Here is a 20,731-nt window from a genome sequence, read left to right on the forward strand (position 1 = left end):
CATTAACATCTTTCTATCATATTCATTACCAGCATTTCAAATGTATAATGGAGAAAATGTCAGGACTTTATACAGTAAATAATTGATCTAGTGAGAGGAAAAAAACACGCAGTAGGAAACATGGCTAAGACCATGGAGGAAGAAATATTTACAACGTATGTAGAAGTTTGTTCAACTGAGATAAAAAACCGACAGCGTCGCTCTGTAACACCGTTCTCTTATACATCAGACACTGGAATCCTGAACAGGGATCACTGAACGAGGTTTGGGATAACGCAAAAGGCATGCCTTATTAACTCTCGGACAGCTCATTTTTTGGTCATAAATCCTATTAACTTGTATTACCAACTGCCATAAAACTTGGAGATAAAAGATAATTTATGCTCAGTGTACAGAAGCTAATGTTTCTGGACTCCTGAGAAGCACAGGACCAGAAAATGAGAAAGTATGTATGTGAAATCTGGAGCCATCCACAGCCTGCATAGTTAGTGCGACAAACACGCTCTGGGCACCTGGCTGTCTTCATGGGGAACACAGCCTAACCCATCACTGACATCAGCGGGGTTTCATGGCTAAAATGTCTCTCACCATTTTCATAAAATCGCCTGCTCATAAAAGGGCATGATGTCTTATTAAGAACACATTTTTGGGGGGTGAAAGAGGGATGGTGACTCTTCAGGGAGGGGCTGTTAGGCATTCTATTTTTAATTTGCTATTTTAAAATGGCAGTTTGAACATCCCTTCAAAGTAAACGTTACCTACTGAGGTTTTCACTCATGATGACATCTGACCCGCAGCAAGTAAAATATGCCTAAATACAATCGAAAAGACATTATCTTCTAAAAAGTCAACCAGCTAAAAACTTCCAGTCTTCCAAATTTATATAGACCTGGAAGTACACTATTGTCTTTTTTTTTTTTTAACATCTTTATTGGAGTATAATTTCTTTACAGTGTTGTGTTAGTTTCTGCCGTATAACAAACTGAATCAGCTATTTGTAATTAACAAAAATGAGTCATAGGAAGTGGACTGAAAAGAGAATTAGATGAAAGATTTTAGGCTGCAACAATCTACACAACTTTAACTGAATGGCTCTCGACATACAGGCCTGTCCCAAATGACTGACGTACCCTTAATGAATGAAGGATGATGGCTTATTTACACAACACGGTCTCACGAGAGTCTCGTATGTAGAGAAAGGAACACAGAACATTACAGAAACATTAAGATGAGTTGAGGGTTGGGAGGCTTTTTTTAGAAAAATCAAGAGAGGCACATTTTAGTTCCATGGTCCAGGGCTATCCCAGCCACTTAACCGTCACAGAGCAAATACAAGCACTAAAACATTTATCAGCCAAACACACAGGTCCCATAAGACATCTCACACCTCCTGCTATTATCTTCAATTTCACACAACCTAGAATTATAGAACCAATTCTAGAAGACACTGTCCTCAAAAATAATACTCATAATAATTAACATTTATATTGAATTCTACCACTTTTGATATATTTTGGCAAAGTTTGATGGCAATCTCATTTAATCTGTTTAAATAACAAAGATTATTGCTGTCGGTAGATTTTGTTATAGTTGAGGAAAATGCAGAGTGTTATTTTTGTTTAATTTCAGGGTAAAGCCACAAGGTAGGATATACCCTTAAGGTGCATCCAAGATCAATCTTATTTGAAAAGAATACTGTAGAGAATTTGTGCGTGTGTGTGTGTGTGTGTATGCATACACTATGGATAATGACCAGCCTGCAGACTGTGACTTGTTTTAAGAGTTCGTCATTTCCATCTCAGCCCATTAATCCCATGAAGAAGGAAATGTAGTGCAGTGGAAAAACTGCTGAGTCAAAACACTGCCGTGTGATTCTTAGGATCTGTCCTGCTTGCCTCCCAGGACTGTTATGAAGCTCAAATGACATGCTTCTTGTACAAGTCCCCAAATTATCTCCTTTCTCAAGAATAGCTATTTGATGACTTTCAATTAAAAAGTACATTTAAAACATTTTGAAAGCATTCTTTATCTGTCACTGAAGCAAACCAGATTGATTTCCTTAGTCTAGCACCAAAATATTTGAAAATGGTTTCAATTTACGTTTATGGTATGTCCGTCCTGATTGTGACTACAATAAGCCCTGTTAACAAGGAACAGTATCCCATAGACATCCGTCCTGAATATGCACACTACCTAATACAGATGCATACTTTACTACATATGCCACATATAACACAGAGATAAATGAAAATACATCTTACAGAGTCATTTCAGCTCCAACGTTGCGTGTTCCATTTCTAGGATATAGGCTGCTTCTGTGCAATAATCAGCTTTTAATTTATTTTTAGTGTTAATCACATTTCATAAGTGTACAATTAAAACTGCTTAAAAATATGGTAGAGTGTTTAAGACTGATTCGTATCTTAAGCCCTCAAACATACTCGTTTTGGCTTTTGCAGTTGCCCTGATTGCTGTCTAACTACCCTCTCACTAAAAGTGACTGAGAAGCAGAGACCTGGGATGTGCCCCCTGGGAAAGACGAGCAGAGCCAACCCTACTGAGCCCCCAGAGGAAAGTCTGTGCTAAACATTCTCACTCCTCTCATGCAATGGAGAGGGTATGGTCTTGCGTGAACTTTCTGCCTCACACTATGTAATACTTACTTGATAGGGTAAGGTAATTTTCTAGCTGTTTCAGTAAGACAAAATCAAAATGACCAGAGAGAGATTCTAGAGGACATGGTGTATGCAGGCACACTTACCATGATTACTATGTTTGGGGAACTGGGGACTCTCCTTCAACGATTAAAGTCTGACATATCATAAATGAAAAAAAAAAAAAAAAAAGATGATTATGTCACAGAACATAATCTCTGTCTTTGACAGAGACAATGGTCTGTGCTCAGTCATCTTCCCGGCCCACAGCCTTCCTCTCTTAGACCACCTCACACTGAGCTGGGGCAGTGTAACCGTGTTCCCACCAAAGGTGACACAAGCCACAGCCAGGCATGGCCTTTAAAAACATGCAGTGCCACTCTTTACAGTAACCTTTTTTCCTCTGGACTCAACATGTTCCCAATTGGCTTGGATATAAAATGGAGGATACTGCCCAAATCACACCAGATTTTCCATGAATGAGAAAAAAAAATTAAGCTTAATCTCAGTTAAGCCTCTGAGATTTGGGGGTTAATTATCACTGCAACATACACAGGGTAGATTAGTACCCTGGCCACCTGACAACAATAAAAAAAGCTAGAAAAAAATTAAAGGGAATCTTTCAAAATGCATCAAACATCTTTTTCTTTTTTTCAAAGAATATTCAAAAGCCAAAAACTAAGTTTTGATTGAAAAAGAACACCAATCTACCTTTCACCTTACAGGCATTTGAGTTTTACCAAATCAGATGAACTTGAGTTTCAGTTGCTTAGGCCTCCAACTATGGAAGGTCATTAGGAGAGCAAGCCTGAGCAACGTAGGAGTGTAAAAGGAGACTGCACCAATTCAGCGGAGATTCTCAGAGACAAGACGAATATAAAGGATACTCCCATGTGAATGCTAGGAAAGCTGTCCAGCCAAACCTTGGCTAAGAAGAGGAACACGTCTTCCTTGGGCATCTGTAATTGGAAGTCAAACTCCCAGCAGAATTAGCTTCAAAATACATACCACCAAGATGGTCCAAAAAAGTCTCAAACAAAAGGTCCTAAGTTATTAGTGCCTATAAATAACTGGGTTGGAAGTCCACTCTGAATTCTCCTTGGACTCACTTTTAACTCCTTCTATAACTAATTCCCACAGGTAAAGTTCTCAGAAATATGAGGTCATGGCTAAAAATCACAAAGTATGGAATGAATCAAGGTTACAAAATAGAAAAGCAAAAGAGAACATAAAAGATAGATGACTCATAAAGACTGAAGATATCAGAATTTTTCTAAACTATAAAGGAAGTAGGACAATTATGTTTTAAGAGTTTTTAAAACGTGAGTAAAGGGAAAGCTTGTAAGAGAGATGAATCGTGGCAGGAATAGCCTTTGCTACTGAAAGGATGAGTTTAGTAGCAAAATAGAACAGCTAACGCAGAAGAGTAAAGTGGATTGCAGAGGTGATGAGGAACTTCAGAACGCAGCCCAGAGAGATTAAGACAGAAAATACAAGAGACAAGTTCTGAGATATATATGATACAATTAGAGGATCACATATATGCTTAATTGGAGTTGCAGAAGAAGGGAGAAAGAAAACGGGGGAGGAGACAATATTTGAAAGCATAATGGTTGAGAGTTTTCCAAACTGAGGACAGACAGCAATCTATAGATGGAGGAATTCCAAGAAATCCCAAGCTGAATACATTTTAGGAAGTCTACAATTATACAATGAAGATATAGAATACCACAGATAATGAAAAGATCTTAAGAGCAGAAGTCATTTTTAGATGTGGTTTTTGCTATCAGTTAATCTTCCAATTTTACTTTGCAAAAATCATTGCACTCCATCTAGTTACCTCTTAGCCAGAGTGTTTACATAAAGACAAGTTACAGTTGACTATTTTAGCATTCACAGCATCATAAAATCATTATAAAATGATAAAGCTCAGTGCTTCACAACTGTAGAGAGTTTCACGCTTCAGAAACTGTTGGGGAAGTCCAGGTGTTTAAAAAACCTCTAATCAGAAATCTAAGAAGTGTATCTGTGCATGTCAGACTGCTAACTGAAATCTTCTAATGACTTCCCATAGCTTAGGGCAAACAAGTTCATACTGTAGTATGTAGAGTTCAAGGCTCTTCAGAGGCAGGATCCAAAGTAGTCTTCTTAGCCTGATCTTTCGATATTTTCCATATGGCTGCTCAGAATTACCTGTAGATGCCACAACGTGCCCTTCAGCTCTGTCTTTCTTTAGTGGCTCCTTCTAACTGGAATGACTTTCCCATCATCTTCAATAACAGACATCCACTCATCCTTCGAGAGTCTGCTGAAATGTAAGCTCAACACCATCTATGTTCCATGAAAGGAAGGGTTTTTTTTGTTGTCGTTGTTGTTTGCTGCTGTATCCCCAGAAAAGTACCTGACATATAGCAGGTACTCAAGAAATATTTCTTGGGAATTCCCTGGTGGCCCAGTAGTTAGGACTCCAGGCTTTCACTGCCAAGGGCCGGGGTTCAATCCCTGGTCAGGGAACTAGGATCCCACAAGCCATACAGCAGCCAAAAAAAAAAAAAAAAATTGTTGAATTAATTAAGTAAATAAAATGTGAGTGCCTCTGTGAAGCATTTCCTTACACACCCATGACCAGATTATATAATCTTTCATCATCTTTATGTACTAACCTTTTGACCTTGCTTTATGTCTGTGTTTTATAAATGTCTTCTTCACTAGACATATACTAGAGAGTAAAGAACATATGTTACTATTTCTGTTTAATCTTCAATTGCCCAGCAGTGCAACAGGTAGGTAGCAGGCACTCCATAACTGTTTGTTGACCAAATAAATGGACACTATGGAGTTTGAAAACCGAATTCTTCAGCTTCCTTTTCGCATCTCACAGGAAGTATTCCAGAAAGCAACAAAGCCAGGCAATGCAAAGAGCCAGAAAAAAATGCACAACTGGCTGAACGATGGTAAGCGTGCATTATACTTGCCATATTAACCAAAACAGTTTTTAGGTAATGACAAGCTACAGATGATGAATAGCAGATGGACTGAAAGCAAAGCTATAAGTAGCACATTACACTGAGAGGCAAAAAAGAAAAAAAAGAACAACTGTCCACTATGTTTAAAAAATGTTGCCAAACAATCATTTTTCAAACTGAAATACACTCATCAACCTCATAAAACATGTTTATATAATAAGAATTCTGTTCTAAGCACTACACTGATAGAAAATTTCCTTGATGCTTATCATTGGAAATGAATGACATCATCACGAGAGTGAAATTAACAAGCAAGCAACTTACGAACAGTAAAAGCTCAAGACTTTAAGTGCTTAACAAAATCAAATACAGTTTCCAATTATAACGACAACACTGAAAATATACAAGAATGCCATTTGAAATGTTTGCCAAGCTTTGTGCTTGCTCTGCTGAGATTCTTCTCAAGTGGCAATCATATTCAGCTGCTCAAAATGCAAAAATGCTAAATTTAATTCTTAGTCAATTTAATTTAAAAACTTTTGTTTTGTTTTGTTTTGTTTTTCTGAGTACAATGAGGCTTCTCCTCCACCTGTTTCCCATTCAGCCACAAGTAATCAAACACGTCAACTTCACTCACAGTTCAAATACATAAACGGGGCAGATGTTTTCTCCTTGTGTACGAAAATGTTACAGGTTTTGTGGAAGCAAAGCACTGACATTGTATTTAATCCTCACTTACTGGCTGGAGCAGGTAGATGAGAGACTCCTCTTGGATTATTATAATTGGCAAAGGAGTGATTCGAGTTGCTTGGAACAAAGTGCTCACTGACGCCATAATCTGGTCAAAACGCCCAGCAAGTCCTCCCAAGGTCACAATCATATCTACCTAAGAAAGCAAAGGAAAACCAGCAGTCACATATTTAAGGACTTTTAAAAAAATAAATAAATAATTAAATAACATCAAACACTTCCATAGAGCTCTCAGTACCCTATTTTATTAGATAAGCCATGAAGAAATGGCAGACATCGTTTGTGTTGTTCAGATGAAGGAATTAAGTCACAAGATTGGTGAGTGGCAGTCAGGCTTCAATAGGTTTCCGCATCTGCCTATTCACCTGGAAAACTAGCCAACTCTTCCTTTAAAACTCTGTTCCATGTCCCTTCCATGTGGAAGTCTTCCTGATGTCACAATTGGTGCCTCTCCCATCCACTCCTCACGGCATCCCTGTGGGCACTTTGATCACCCAACAGTGAGTGAGCCCCCCCTAGAACCCAGGTATCTTAAGGACTTGTACTGGCTTTTCACCGAACCTAGTAAGTTGCCTAAACTCTCTGTACCTCATTTTTATGTTTACATGTAAAAACTGGATAATAATTACCAATTGAGAGGCTTGTTGGGGGGATTAAATGAGGTAACTAAATGGGTTAATAAGTGCAAAGCATTTTTTTTTAATTAATTTATTTATTTTTGGCTGTGTTGGGTCTTCATTTCGTGCGAGGGCTTTCTCTACTTGCGGCGAGCGGGGGCCACTCTTCATCGCGGTGCAAGGGCCTCTCACTGTCGTGGCCTCTCTTGTTGCGGAGCACAGGCTCCAGACGCGCAGGCTCAGTAGTTGTGGCTCACGGGCCTAGGTGCTCCACGGCATGTGGGATCTTCCCAGACCAGGGCTTGAACCCGTGTCCCCTGCATTAGCAGGCAGATTCTCAACCACTGTGCCACCAGGGAAGCCCAGTGCAAAGCATTTAAAACATGTTCACAACACAGTGATTGTTTAAAAAGTGTTAGCTACTCATCTATTGTATTATTTTCAGTATATTACATTTATATGACTATTTTTATTATTGTTACATGTCGTTTGGTATGTTCTTTCTTTTCATTCAACACTTTAAGCAAAGCATTTCCTATGACTACAGTATAGTTTGTTTCAATGTTCCCCTGTTGTTGAAAATACATTTCCATGATATTTGTATAGAAAATTACCGTGATGCTTTCCTAACACAGAAGACAATGGTTAAAGAACGGCTGCAGGGCAGTGGGAGGGGGGGCAGAGCAGCACTCTCCTCCTGAGTAAGGCAGCTGGCCCAAGGTCTTCAGGAGAGTGAAAAAGAGGCCCTGCCTGGTCTCTTTCCTTCTGCTGGTCAGCCTGATCTTGTGCTGTATCACCAGAGTCAAAGCTGGTATACTGGTCAGGAAAAAGGAAAGACTGAAGGGCTTAGTTAAAATATTACAAGAAAACCTTACATACAATAAAAACTGACAGCTATAATCACTCTACCTGGAATAAAACAGAAATTATTTACAGATAGGAAGTATTTGGCCTTTAGTTTTAAAATAGTGCATTTTAAAAGCTCAGATAACATTTGGTCTGAAGAAGGCATGATGATTTTAGAAGAGTAACACGTCACCCCAGCACCGGTATAACCTGTTCAGTCTCTAGAGGAACAGTAAGTGGCTTAAGCGCCATAAAGCCAAAGGCTGTGCTTCTCTGGTCCACAGGTTGTGGCCCTGGTCCCCTGCATAGTGCCTAACATGTACAAGGCCTCAAATGTCTGATGAATGAATAAGTGAAGACACTGCAAGAAAGAACTAGTCAGCCTAAGGAAGAAAGAGATTAACTGCCATACTACAGGAATATATACATCAGAATGGGATTCCATAAAAACATAAAAAAGTAAACTACACAGAAAAATTAAGAAATTTGGAATGAGTTTCCTATTTTTGACCTTTTCAGAGTATAGGGAGAATATACTTTTATTCTTTTGAACTTTTATTTTGAATAAGATGCTCAGGTCAAAGCTAGAATATTTTAAGACAAGTATACCACACATCTAGAGGATCTAATATTTTCTTTGGAGATCTTTCTAGAACTCCGAGAATTAGATTTGAGGCAGAGGAAGGCCGTGCACTCTAGGAAGCATGTATTACTCCTAATACACAGGTGAAGACTGGGACATCTTAGTCTTCAGAAGAAACTTACAAACCTTTGTTTGGGGTATCAAATCCGGTAATCAATCGCTCCTGGTCATGTTTAGGAAACCTTATTAGTAAACCCACTCCAAACTGGAGGGGAAAAGGCCCAGAAATTACATAGGACCTCAGAAGAACTAAAGAGAATTTGCTTTAAACTGAAGAGAAAGACACTAAAAGAAGTTATATATGAAATATAAAGTAGAGAAAGTTCTAAGGCTCTAGTAAAAAGCACATGCATAGTCCTATCTACATAATCCTAAATTCATATCAGAACCAAGGCCTGATGATAAAATAGTTTATTCACTATGCAGATTCTGGAATCCTTTTTTTAGGTTCTCAATTTTTCATTACTATACTCCAAGCCTTGAGGGATCCCATAACCTTTAAGGCTGAAACTTAATCCACATCTTCCACACTGGGATATCATGATGAATCAGCAATATCTGTAAACCAGTCATTGAATTTTTCAGAATAAAGAAGCAGCGAGATTACTTCTCAACACTACTCATTTTCCCCACAGGAAGTATTTATATCCAGACTGATCAAAAACATTAGAGGATCAATGCAAGCTGAAGGGCGGGCAGGAGGAGCCAGCCCAGGGCGGTTTCTGTAGTTCCTCAGCTCTGGTTAGAAGGAGGACATCTGATATTCCCAGAGATAGAAGAAAGAAGACAGACACCAACCCTGTATATTTACATAGACGTTACAAGCCTAGATTTATGCCTTTAGGACAGCAAAGCCACTGGGAAAGAGTGTTCAATTGAAAGCAGGCTATTTACAGACTGCCAGGATACCTTTTCTACCTGGATCCAAAGCCCTGTGCATTTACTTCTTACATTACCCAGTGTACTGTAAATTTTTAAAACATGGTATTTTCTGGATGCCTCAGCATCCCCACAAACAGGCTGTAAGCACCTGGCACAGAGGACCAGGTGCACCAGGGTGAGAGTATGGTCTCTGTCACAAGTTCCCCTTTGTGCCCTCCTCTGACTGACCTAGTGACATTCAAACACACCAGTGACAGCCTCTCAAGCTTTTGCTTGTGTCCCCACCCAGACCCCCCAAAAGGCACTTCTCTCTCTGCTGGCTCCCCACCTGCTTGGTTAAGCTCATACCCTGTGCCCTCCTCCCATGAGGCCCCTGCGTGGCCCACTGCCTGCCTTCCTCTCTAGGATCTGTGAGCATTACAGCCCTTTAATTCCATACGCCTCTCCTTGGTGCCAACTCCGCATCTGCATGTGTCTGCACCAGGTTGATCAACAAAACCCACCAATTATTCTTTACAGCACACCCAGTTACACTTTGTTACGACTGCTGATGTACTTGTATATCTCTCCATCTAGAGGAGGCCTATCAATCACAGATGCCAGCCGCAGCGTGTGCGACATGGCAGACAGCAAGCATTTACTGAGCTTCCCCGAAGCATAGAAAATCAGGGAAAATTGAATAAATAACCAGAGAGGCAAGAAGTTGATTATCAGGCTGAGTTAACGTCATCTAAATCCTACAAAACAGTACTTCCCTACTTGGCAAGGATTCTAACAGTTAGTAGCTTTTGAAAAGAATAACTTATTTCACATGTGTTACCCCGGGTAGTATTTATCGATCATTTACCATGTGTTAGCTACTATTCTAAACACTTAGGATAGATCAGTAAACAAGACAAAAACTCCTGCCTTCATGGAATTGATATTCAAATGGAGGACAATATATGTATAACTGAATACTTTGCTGTACACCTGAAACTAACACAACATTGTTATTCAACTATACTCCAATATAAAATAAAAATTAAAAATAAATTAATTAAAAAAACAGATGGAGGACAATACACAATTATTAAAAATAGAAAATAAGTATATTAGTTGGGATGTGAAAAGATGGCGAGTCCTACAGGGGAATAAGAGAGTAGGAAAAGAGAGACGAAAAATGCTAGGCTGGGAAGAGCTCCCACTTCAAACAAGATAGCCAGGGCAGGCTCCATCAGAAAGGTAAGAGAGGAGCAGCAAAGACCTGAAGGAGATGAGGCAGACAGTCAGGTACAGACACCTGGAGCCAGACCCATCAGAAAACAGACTGTAGTAAGGCCCTGAAGCAGTGACATGGCCCCAAGCATTTTCAAAGAATGTCAGGAGGCTAGTCGTGAGAACTGAATGAGAAATTAGTAGGAGGAATCATTAAAATCTAAATGCTAGATCTGTATAGAGCCTTGGTAAGCCACGGTAAAGTCCTCACTTTTATTAGCATTAAGTGGAAAGCCATTTTGAGCAGAGGGGGGACACGACGTATATATTTTTAAAAGTCACCATGCTGGGTGTCTGGAGAACAAACTGTGTGGAGGCAAAGAAGAAAACCAGGAGATCGTTAAGAGATCAGCACAGTCATACAGACAAGAGACAACTTTGCTAGCCCCATCACTTCATCAAAAACTACCACGAGTGACACCCTATTGCAAAACTCAATGGTCAGTTCTCAGTTCTGACATTATTCGATCCATCAGCAACATCTGACAAGTTTATTCTTACCTCCTCCTGGATGAAGTCTCTTCCAGAAAGATGGGCTTCCAGCAAACCATACTGCCTTGATCTCACTGGTTGTGTCTTCTCAGGAACCAACTTAACGTCTTTGGAGTGGTCCAGAGCAAGGTCCTTAATTCTATTCTGTCATTACATCCCCTCCCTTGGTGTTCTCAGGCAGCCTTGTAGCTTTAAATACCATCAATGTCAGCACTTCCTAACTGTGTATCTTCAGTCCAGACCTCTCTCCTCAATTCCAGCCTCATATATTCAATTGCTTACTTGACATCTGCATTTGGAATCCAATAGAGATCTCCAAGGTTACATGATCTTTCTCTCAATCACGATCTCCCACTGTCTTCCCCACATCGGTTGCTCCAGCCAAAACTCCCAGAGTCGTTCTTGACTCCTCTCTCTCACGCCCCTTATTTATTCTCTCAGGAAATTCTACTGGTTCTAAGTTCAGTACGTATCCAAAATTTCTCCCCTCCTCACTACCTACAACCTCATCACAACCATGGCCACCAAAATCCATCAGAGGATGTGAGCCAAACGTTATATCTCATGGGAAACACTGCAATAGCCTCCAACAGATCTCTGCTTCTGCCCTTATTTCTCCACAGTCTAGTCTCAATACAGTATCAAAAACAATCCTGTTAAAATGTAAATCAGATTATGACACTCTTCTGTTCAAAATCCTCCAATGGTTTTCTAATGATTTTTCTTAATAAGACATCAAAGCCTGAAATATCGGATATCCAGGTGTCTCTCCGGTCTCACCTATTTCCGTTCTCTTCCTCCTCTCAGCTCCAATCATAATTCCTTCCTCCTTTCTATCTCTTGAAGACACAAGAGTCCTTTCTATCTCTTGAAGACACAAAAGTCCTTTCTATCTCTTGAAGACACAAGAGTCCTTCCTACTTCAAGGACTTTGCGTTTGCTGTTCTTTCTTCCTAGAATGCATTATCCTCAGATATTCACATGGCTAGCTTCTTTACTTATTCCATTGACTATCTATCAAAAACTTTCCCCTCTTCCATGCCAACAGATCATATCTCCATTCCCTGATTTAAATTTTCTCCTTAGTACCTCTCATTATCTAACCCCATGCTAAATATTTTATTTATTTAGCTTGTCTTATTATGTCACTCTAATTAGACTAAAATTAAATGATGGCAGAGATTTTTCTGTCTCTAGTGTTTAGAATACAGCATGGCACATTATTATGTACCTGTTGGTGTCTCAAATATTTGTTGAATAAATGGAGAAATAAAACAAGGGTTGAAGGATAGTGAAAGAGCATGGTCAATGGATCAGAGTACTGGTGGAGTCGAAGAATTGCTGAAGTCAGGGGCAAACGGGTGAGTCAAGTGGATAAAACAGAGATTATGGAGGGTTTACAAATCTTGGTATAGACAAGGTCTAGGTATATTCATACAATTAACTGAAGTAAAGAGGCAAACAATATAACTAGAGGGGATAAGTTTAAGGAAACAAGAGATCAGTGTACTGGAAGGTTCATTCAAGTGTGTATGGAATTTACCATGAATTAAAACAGTACTGTTGAAAAACATTACTGGTGACCTAGATGTTAACTTCATCAAGACAAGCAGGAAAATGACCAGGATTATAACACATGACGACTACAGCAATGAGCAATGAGGATGATAGAACCTGATGACGTGAGATTCAGAGCTTGAGTTTTTAGGGGAAAGAGGAATCGAAGAATCAAATAGAACAGCACTGTCCAATGGCAATACGATAGGAGACACATATCCAATTTAAAATTTTCTAGTGGCTACATTTAAAAAAGTAAAAAGAGGTAAAATTTTTTAAATGTGTATTGTTGAATGTACTATATCTAAAATATCATTTTAACATGTAACCTGTATTAAAAATATTGAGGTGTGGGGAAAACTAGATAATTATATACAGAAGAATAGATCTGAACCCCTATCTCATACCACCCACAAAAATTAACTTGGAATGGATTAAAGACTTAAACATAAAACCTGAAACCATAAAACTCTTAGAAAAAAACATAGGGAAAAAGGTCCTTGACATTGGTCTTAGCAACAATTTTTTAGATATGACACCAAAAACACAAGAAAAGCAAAAACAAATGAGTGGGACTGCATAGATCTAAAAACCTTCTGCAAAGCAAAAGAAACAATTAACAAAATGAAAAGGCAATCTATGGAATGGGAGAAAATATCTGCAACCATCTCTCTGATAAGAAGTTAATATCCAAAATATAAAAGGAACTCATACAGTAGCAAAAAACCAAACAATCCAATTAAAAAATGGGCAGAGGATGTGAAGAGACATTTTTTCAGAGAAGATATACAAATGGCCAACAGGTACATGCAAAGATGTTCAACATCACTAACCATTAGAGAAATGTAAATCAAAACCACAATGAGATATCACCTCATACTAGTTAGAATGGCTATTATCAAAAAGACAAGATCCTACTGTAGAGCACAGGGAACTATATTCAATGTCCTGTGATAAACTGTAACAGAAAAAAATATAAAAAAGAATGTATATATATATATATATATGTATAACTGAGTCACTTGGTTGTACAGTAGATATGACCACAGCATTGTAAATCAATTACACTTCAATAAAATAAAATTTTTTAAAAAGACAAGAGATAACAGGTGTTGATAAGGATATAGAGAAAAGGGAACCAGGGAACCCTTGTACACTGTTGGTGAGAATGGAAATTGGTGCAGCCACTATGAAAATAGTATGGAGGTCCCTCAAAATATTAAAAATACAACTTCTATATGACTCAGCAATCAAACTCTCTTCTGTTTCTTCTGGGTATATATATACCCAGAAGAAACAGTGTGTGTACACACACACACACACACACACACACACACACACACACAAGAAGTCACGATCATCTTCCCATGTTCACAAACATCCTCCCATGCTCACTGCAGCGTTATTCACAATAGCCAAGATATGGAAACAACCAGACAACCAAAGTGTCTGTCAACAGATGAATGGGTAGAAAAGATTAAAAAATATGTGAGATATATTCATATATATGTATATACATATATATGTAACATACACACACATAAATATACATGCACACAATGGAATAGTCTTCAGACATGAGAAAGAAGGAAATCCTGCCATTTGTGACAACATGGATGGACCTGGAGGATGTGAGATGCTAAGTAAGATAAGTCAGACAGAGAAAGACAAACACTGTATGATCTCCCTTACGTGTGAAATCTAAAACAGCTGAACGCAAAGAGAGGATAATGTCAGTTGTCAGCAGTTGCGGGGTGGGGAAAGTAAGGTGATACTGGTCAAAGGGTACAAACTTCCAGTTGAAAGATGAGTAAGTTCCAAAGATCTAATGGACAGCATGGTGACTATACTTAACAATACTGTATTGTATATTTGAAAGTTGCTAAGAGTAGATCTTAAAAGTTCTCATCACCACAACAACAAACAAAGGTAATCATGTGAGGTGATGGACTTGTTAACTAACTTTATTACTGTAATCATTCTGCAATATATATGTGTATTAAATCATCACGTTGTACACCTTAAACTTACACAGTGTTATATATCAATTATCTCATTAAAGCTGGAAAAAATATTGAGATATTCTACATTTTTTCCCACTTGGTCTTCAAAACCCTCAATGTACTTTACAGTAATGGCACATCTCAATTTAGGGTAGCTACACTTCAAGGGCTCAGGTGGCTAGTGGCTAGAGTTTTGGACCACACAGGTCTAGAAATGGCGAACAGGAGTGAAGACACTCACCCCTAATTCTGGGGACCATTCTAGAAAAAGCAGCGGGAGAAATGACAAAACAAAACAACAGCACTACTATGGCTGCAGAGAATTGCTGTCCTTAGAAAAAAGCCCAGTTTCTGTTGGAATTAGATGTGAAGACATTGTGAACACAGGGGATTTTTAACAAGGATGGACCACGAGTTTCAGAGGGCACTGAGAGAGAGAGCATACATATTCCAGGGCAAGTCTGTTCATTTTAGAACACATCTACCGTTCTCTAAAGAATGTAAGCTACTCTCAGAGACCAACACATTTTCTATCGGTTGTGATCCATTAAAGAGTCAGTGTGTGTAACTCTAAAAAGTGTTGTTACAATCCTGTTAGCTCTGCGGATAAAATATTTTAAATAATATATTTGTGCACACATAACACGAGAACATACCTATGATGCCATATTCTGTAATATAAAAATGTTAAAAATCAATTTCTAATTGATATCTATACACGTCCTACATTCAAGTCAGGGTATTTTACATGGACCCTTTTTGTTAGCAAAGGGAAGTGATGGAACAGAGATTGCTTTTGGCTCTTCATCTGCAATCATGTGTAGCAAAAAAGAACCCTGGAACCCTGGATTAATACATTGAAGACCTGACTATAGTATGGTATATTCCCTTAATAGCCATGGAACCACATACATGACTTCCTTGTGACTTAGGTGGCTCATGTATAAAGGTAAGGGATGGACTAAATTCCCTAACCTATTTTTCAAGACCCCTTTCACTTCTAACAGTCCATGTGAGGTTCTCTGGTTTCCACTCTAACAGGTTAAATAATAATTGTGTCTGTTTTGTTTAGAGAATAAATGAAAAACTTGGCTTTGCGTTATTTGCCTTAATAGAATCATGACAAGACTGGCTGAAGGATATATAACACCAAAAGGAGAAGCAATTTCATTTTTCTATTATAGCAGTAAAAACCTTTTTGATAAACAAATGACATGTTTTTCTCCATTTGTCCTCAAAAAGACTTAGATACAGCATGCACGAAGTCTACAGCAGGGACAGTGGCTGTCAGCATATTTTAATTGCATTGACTTTCCATAAACTTAATTCTGGAGATGCATAAATGGGCAATTTCTTTGTGGTTCTCCCTGATAGGATGACCATACAATTTAATGTACAAGCTGAGACACTCTTGAAAGTAAAAGGGGGACATTATAAATAATTACACCAAGAATACATGCATAAACCAGGGCTATCCCATGTAAACCAAGACACGCGTTTACCCTACTCTTTGAGAATTACAAGTAACATTAACATAACCAACTTAACAGAATTAAACTCTAGGGTCTCAAAAAATTTAGACATTATTCTTAAGCTTCCCTTAACCTTCAAAGATCTTTACTGTACAACAGTTAGGCTTACACAGAAGTGAAATTCTCTGGTCCAACTGTGTGATGCTCTAATTTAAAGATGGAAGACCCAATGCAGGCTATGAAGGAAATCATGGGATCAAGATAGAGGAAAAACAATAAACTGCCAACAACCCAGCAATATCAAAATATGTTTCAATAAGCCTATAAAATAATTCCAGTGATTGATGTGAAGTACAATGAAACACCAGAGAAATTAAAGACCTCAGGTTTTATGGTATCAGAATATACTGTACTGACAAACACAGAATATACCTGGCTGGATCTTGGCAGCCTGTGGAAACAATACTACAGGGATCCCATTTAAATTTCAACAAGGCCCAATGAGTCACAGTTTAATGCAAACCTGTTTGGGTGAGAAAGAAATAATGCCTCTTGCAATGGCAAGATAACGAGACTCCCGATTTTTCTCAAATAATTTGTTCTCTATCCTCCCTGCTGCAGCCTTAACTCAGGCATCATCCTTCTCCCCTGGATAACGCCACTGGCCTCCTGCCTGGCCTTCTATAACCAAGTAGTTTTCTACCTGATTATGCGAGAAAGCTTGCTACATCTCAAATCTGATCATGCCAATGTTCTGTTTCAGTACTGGCTTTCCAGAACCTACAAGATAAAAGTCCAATCTCCTCCTATACTGACTCCTAAGTTACATCTGCCACTCCCACACCATTTATGTTCTAGAAATACTTTAGTTCTCAGAACACATCACAAGATTTCAAACCTCAGTGTCTGAACTATCCCCTTTCCCCACCCTTCCTTGTAAAGTATTTCCAAAGATGCCTACCTCCACCTCCGAAAAAGAAAAGAAAACCAAACTTGTTTGGACAGAGCATTTTCATCCAATTTTGCCAAACTGCAAATACATTATTAAGAAACGTCATAAACATGTTTACCACAAAACTTGTTTTTCAACATGTTATTGAGAGAAAAGCTTAAAAAGTAAAAAAGCAGAGGCAGGGACATATTTATACCTGAAAAGTGAGCAATGTATACAAGCTTGTTTGCATTCGACAGAAAACTGTGAAGGTGATGAAAAGGATCTATGCTAAGACTCCTGACTGAAGCCATAATCCCCCAGTAAAAGTTTTAGCATAAAAGCTCAGGCAGCTCATACCCTCACTGACCATCAGGAGCTTATTATGTCCCTGTACCTCTCTGGGGAGTTCCGCTTGTACAGACTGGAAGAAAGTCTTGCTGCCAGAGGTCCCTGACACACTGGCACCAAGTCAGCAGCAGAGGAGGCCAGGAGAGACAGGCCCACCCCAAAAGGCAGGCCCCTCCCTACTAGTGCATTCTGTTAGCTTGTTAAAGGAAACACATGCAAACAGTGCAAGTGTTCACGTGTGATTAGGACTTTCGGTATTGCCTACCCTTTGACATCCCAAACCTGAGAGTTTTACCTTTGACCTTGAATACTCAGAACAAAACACTCCCCTGATTCTGGTTAGTTCCTAATCTATCTTCCAGATGCAGCTGAGTTACCACCTGCACAAGGAGGGTTCAGGCTGGAGAAGGTCCACTTCCAAGGGGCTTCTCACCTGTCCTATCCTGCTTACAAGGGCATTCACTTCCAAGGCCATGAATTCTAAGAGTCAGATAACCTGTCTCATTCAGTTTGCACCTTTCAACCTACTGATACAACATGTAGCAGAGTGGCTGGTAAATATGTAACAGACGTTTGTTAGCTGAATGGTAACGGTTTCCATGCTTTAACTCTGGCAAACAAGACCCATCATCACTGGGCACACAGTTCAAGTCTATTTTCTAAGGTCCTTATTTATTTCTCAAATTCTTGATGGAAAAGTTGACTAAAGAGTTATCCTTCAAGGGACTTCCCTGGTGGCGCAGTGGATGAGACTCTGCAATCCCAAGGCAGGGGACCTGGGTTCGATCCCTGGTCAGGGAACTAGATCCCAAATGCATGCTGCAACTAAGAGTTCACATGTCACGACTGAGGAGCCCTGGAGCCGCACTAAGGAGCCCACCTGCCGCAACTAAAACCTGGTGCAACCAAATAAATAAATAAATATTTTTTAAAAAAGAGTTATCCTTCAAGAAGCCTGTAATTGGTTCTTTTTTTTTTTTTAACTATCATTAGAACTTCCATCCTTCAATTCAGCTTGCACACAACCATTACACTAATTTTCTAAATTACATTATGACTTTTCATTCAAAATTCTCTAACAGATTAACATCACCTGTAAATCAAAATTCAAATTCTTTACCTAGAGATTAAAAGATCCTTCCTATGTGACCCCAAACAATCTTTCTAGCACTGATGACTGCTGTGACCAGTTCTACTCCTTAGAAATCTTACTGCACACAGTGACTTTCCTTTGCTTTTTCATACTGCTGTCTGGAATCCCCGAAAACACTTTAATTTCAGATGCCCTGGTCATGACAGAGTATAGGACAATGACTGAGTTCATTCCCAGAATAATGAAATGCTTTTCTGATTTACTCTAGGCTTTGCATTTTTTAGTTAAATATTTCAAGCCTGGTTGTAATAACAGTGTTGTCTTTCCTCACAGATCTGTCCTGAGTACTAATATTTCCATGATTAACTGGCCTATTGGTTCTGAAACCATATCAATGAGACCCCTGGGTATGGGACATTTTTTTCCATATAAACAAAAAGCAGAATGTGATATATATATATATATGTGGAAATGTGTTATTTTTCCTTCCATGTAAATACACAAAGTGATGGCAAGAGCAAATTTGCATGTATTTACATTTCTCTATATCAGAAAGTGAGTGCCAAGAAGAGTTGAATAGAATAAATAAAACACATACTTGTGCTTTTTTTTAACATGATTTTATTCTATTATCTCTGCCGAAAATTAAATTCTTTGAAGAGTCAGGAATATATTTAAGAGTAAGTAAAGTTACATAAAATCATGGTGTGTATAAATAGTATGGATATTATAAATCTACTGGAGGCAATTATGGTCTCCAAACCTCTCATACCATCGGGGGTCTTGAGAATCGGAAAGATGTATTATTTGTGGTTTAGAAATCCCAAAATACCTAGCACAGCATCGTCAACACAGCTGGTATTTAGTGCAAAATTAAAACTCAAAGTATGACCTATATCATATTCAGAAACCATTAGCTATTTGGAAGTAGAGTTTGAAAGGATATTACAGTTTGTGTAAATGTCGTCCATTCGAAGCTAAATGATTGCTTGGCAGATGAATGAAAAAGATTCAAATCTGCATTCCTGATCATCCTACTCAAAAAGCACCAGATATTTTTCTTTCACTCTGGCTAAAATTTCTATAACATACATGATGGCCTTCTAAAGTTGAATATTTGGAAGAGCACTAAGCAGTCATTCCTCCCATTCCGTGGAAAATGGGTTATGAGGTACCAGAACCTGAAACCCACATCCTCTTTCTTTCATCCCTCATTCATCCTCTTTCATTCCCACCACTGAGCAAGTTGAAAATAGACAATTTTCAAAACCTCTGCCAACTGAATGACTTTTGGTAAGAGACACTTTGTTCCCAGAAGATGAGTACTTCTGTACTTGTGATCATTTTTTAATAGCTATTACCCTATCTTGCATCATCATGATTTGTTTTCTCCAAACAATATTTCTTGCTTTTGCTTCAGCCATAAAATAAGTCTTAGCTGCATATTCTTGTCTAAAATGATAAATGAAACTCTTGGTTTCCATGTCTGGATGGATTGGATTTGGCTATTTGTAGTACTTTGGGCGCATTATTTTCCCAAAGTTTAGGGGTATAAAACTCTCCTCAGTTTTTATTGACCAGTTTATAACAGGTGGCTATCAGGCTTGCTGTAGTGCAATGCTTAGATTTTGCAATCTGGTGCAATATAAATAGTTTATGTTAATTATCCCCTTTCCAACTTCTGGGAGAATAGAGACATTTTGATTGCAAATTTCGCACTTGGTCATTAACACTGGTTTCTGAATATGCACTGGACCGCTTTATAATGCCAAATGAGAATGTTAAAACTGTTACTGCAGTGACATTAATTACGTAAAGCTTATTTCTTGCAGTGTAATAAGTTTGCTTCGGCGAATACACGTATACAAAATAGCTGATCACCTGATCATCCTCAGGTTGACTTTAAGGTAGAAGTGATGCTCCTTGCTATTGATATTTTGCTAAATGTATTCCATCTCCATAAACATCACAGTAAACTGAGTGCAATCTGGGAGAAAATGTTTGTTCAACGATAATTTCCTCTTTCTGAAATAATTTCCTTTATTTATATGGATGCTTTAGAAAATCAGAATCTTTAGGGTCAATTTTACAGGCATCTAAAATCTCTAGTAGAAATGGATGAGGAAATAGAATTAAAATGTAATTTAAAAATGTAACTTTGAATTCAGATATTCCTACTTCCTAATGTGTTTCAAAATATTTTGACACAGCTGTTCA

General features: G+C 38.5%; 1 protein-coding gene across 5 annotated transcripts in view; it reads right to left on the reverse strand.

The window, feature by feature from the left end:
• Window positions 1–20,731, reverse strand: part of TPK1 (thiamin pyrophosphokinase 1) — a 354,991-nt gene that overhangs the window by 139,572 nt on the left and 194,688 nt on the right. For 4 of the 5 annotated variants that reach the window (XM_082473892.1, XM_082473893.1, XM_082473896.1 and 1 more), the window contains one exon: window positions 6,360–6,506. The exons of the other annotated variant lie outside the window; for it this stretch is intronic. In XM_082473892.1, the coding sequence (XP_082330018.1) occupies window positions 6,360–6,506 (147 nt within the window). The remainder of the gene's footprint in view (window positions 1–6,359; window positions 6,507–20,731) is intronic. 5 annotated transcript variants of the gene reach the window in all.

Source organism: Balaenoptera physalus (genome assembly GCF_965194825.1).
Source record: "Balaenoptera physalus genome assembly, chromosome: 8".
Classification (NCBI taxonomy): domain Eukaryota; kingdom Metazoa; phylum Chordata; class Mammalia; order Artiodactyla; family Balaenopteridae; genus Balaenoptera; species Balaenoptera physalus.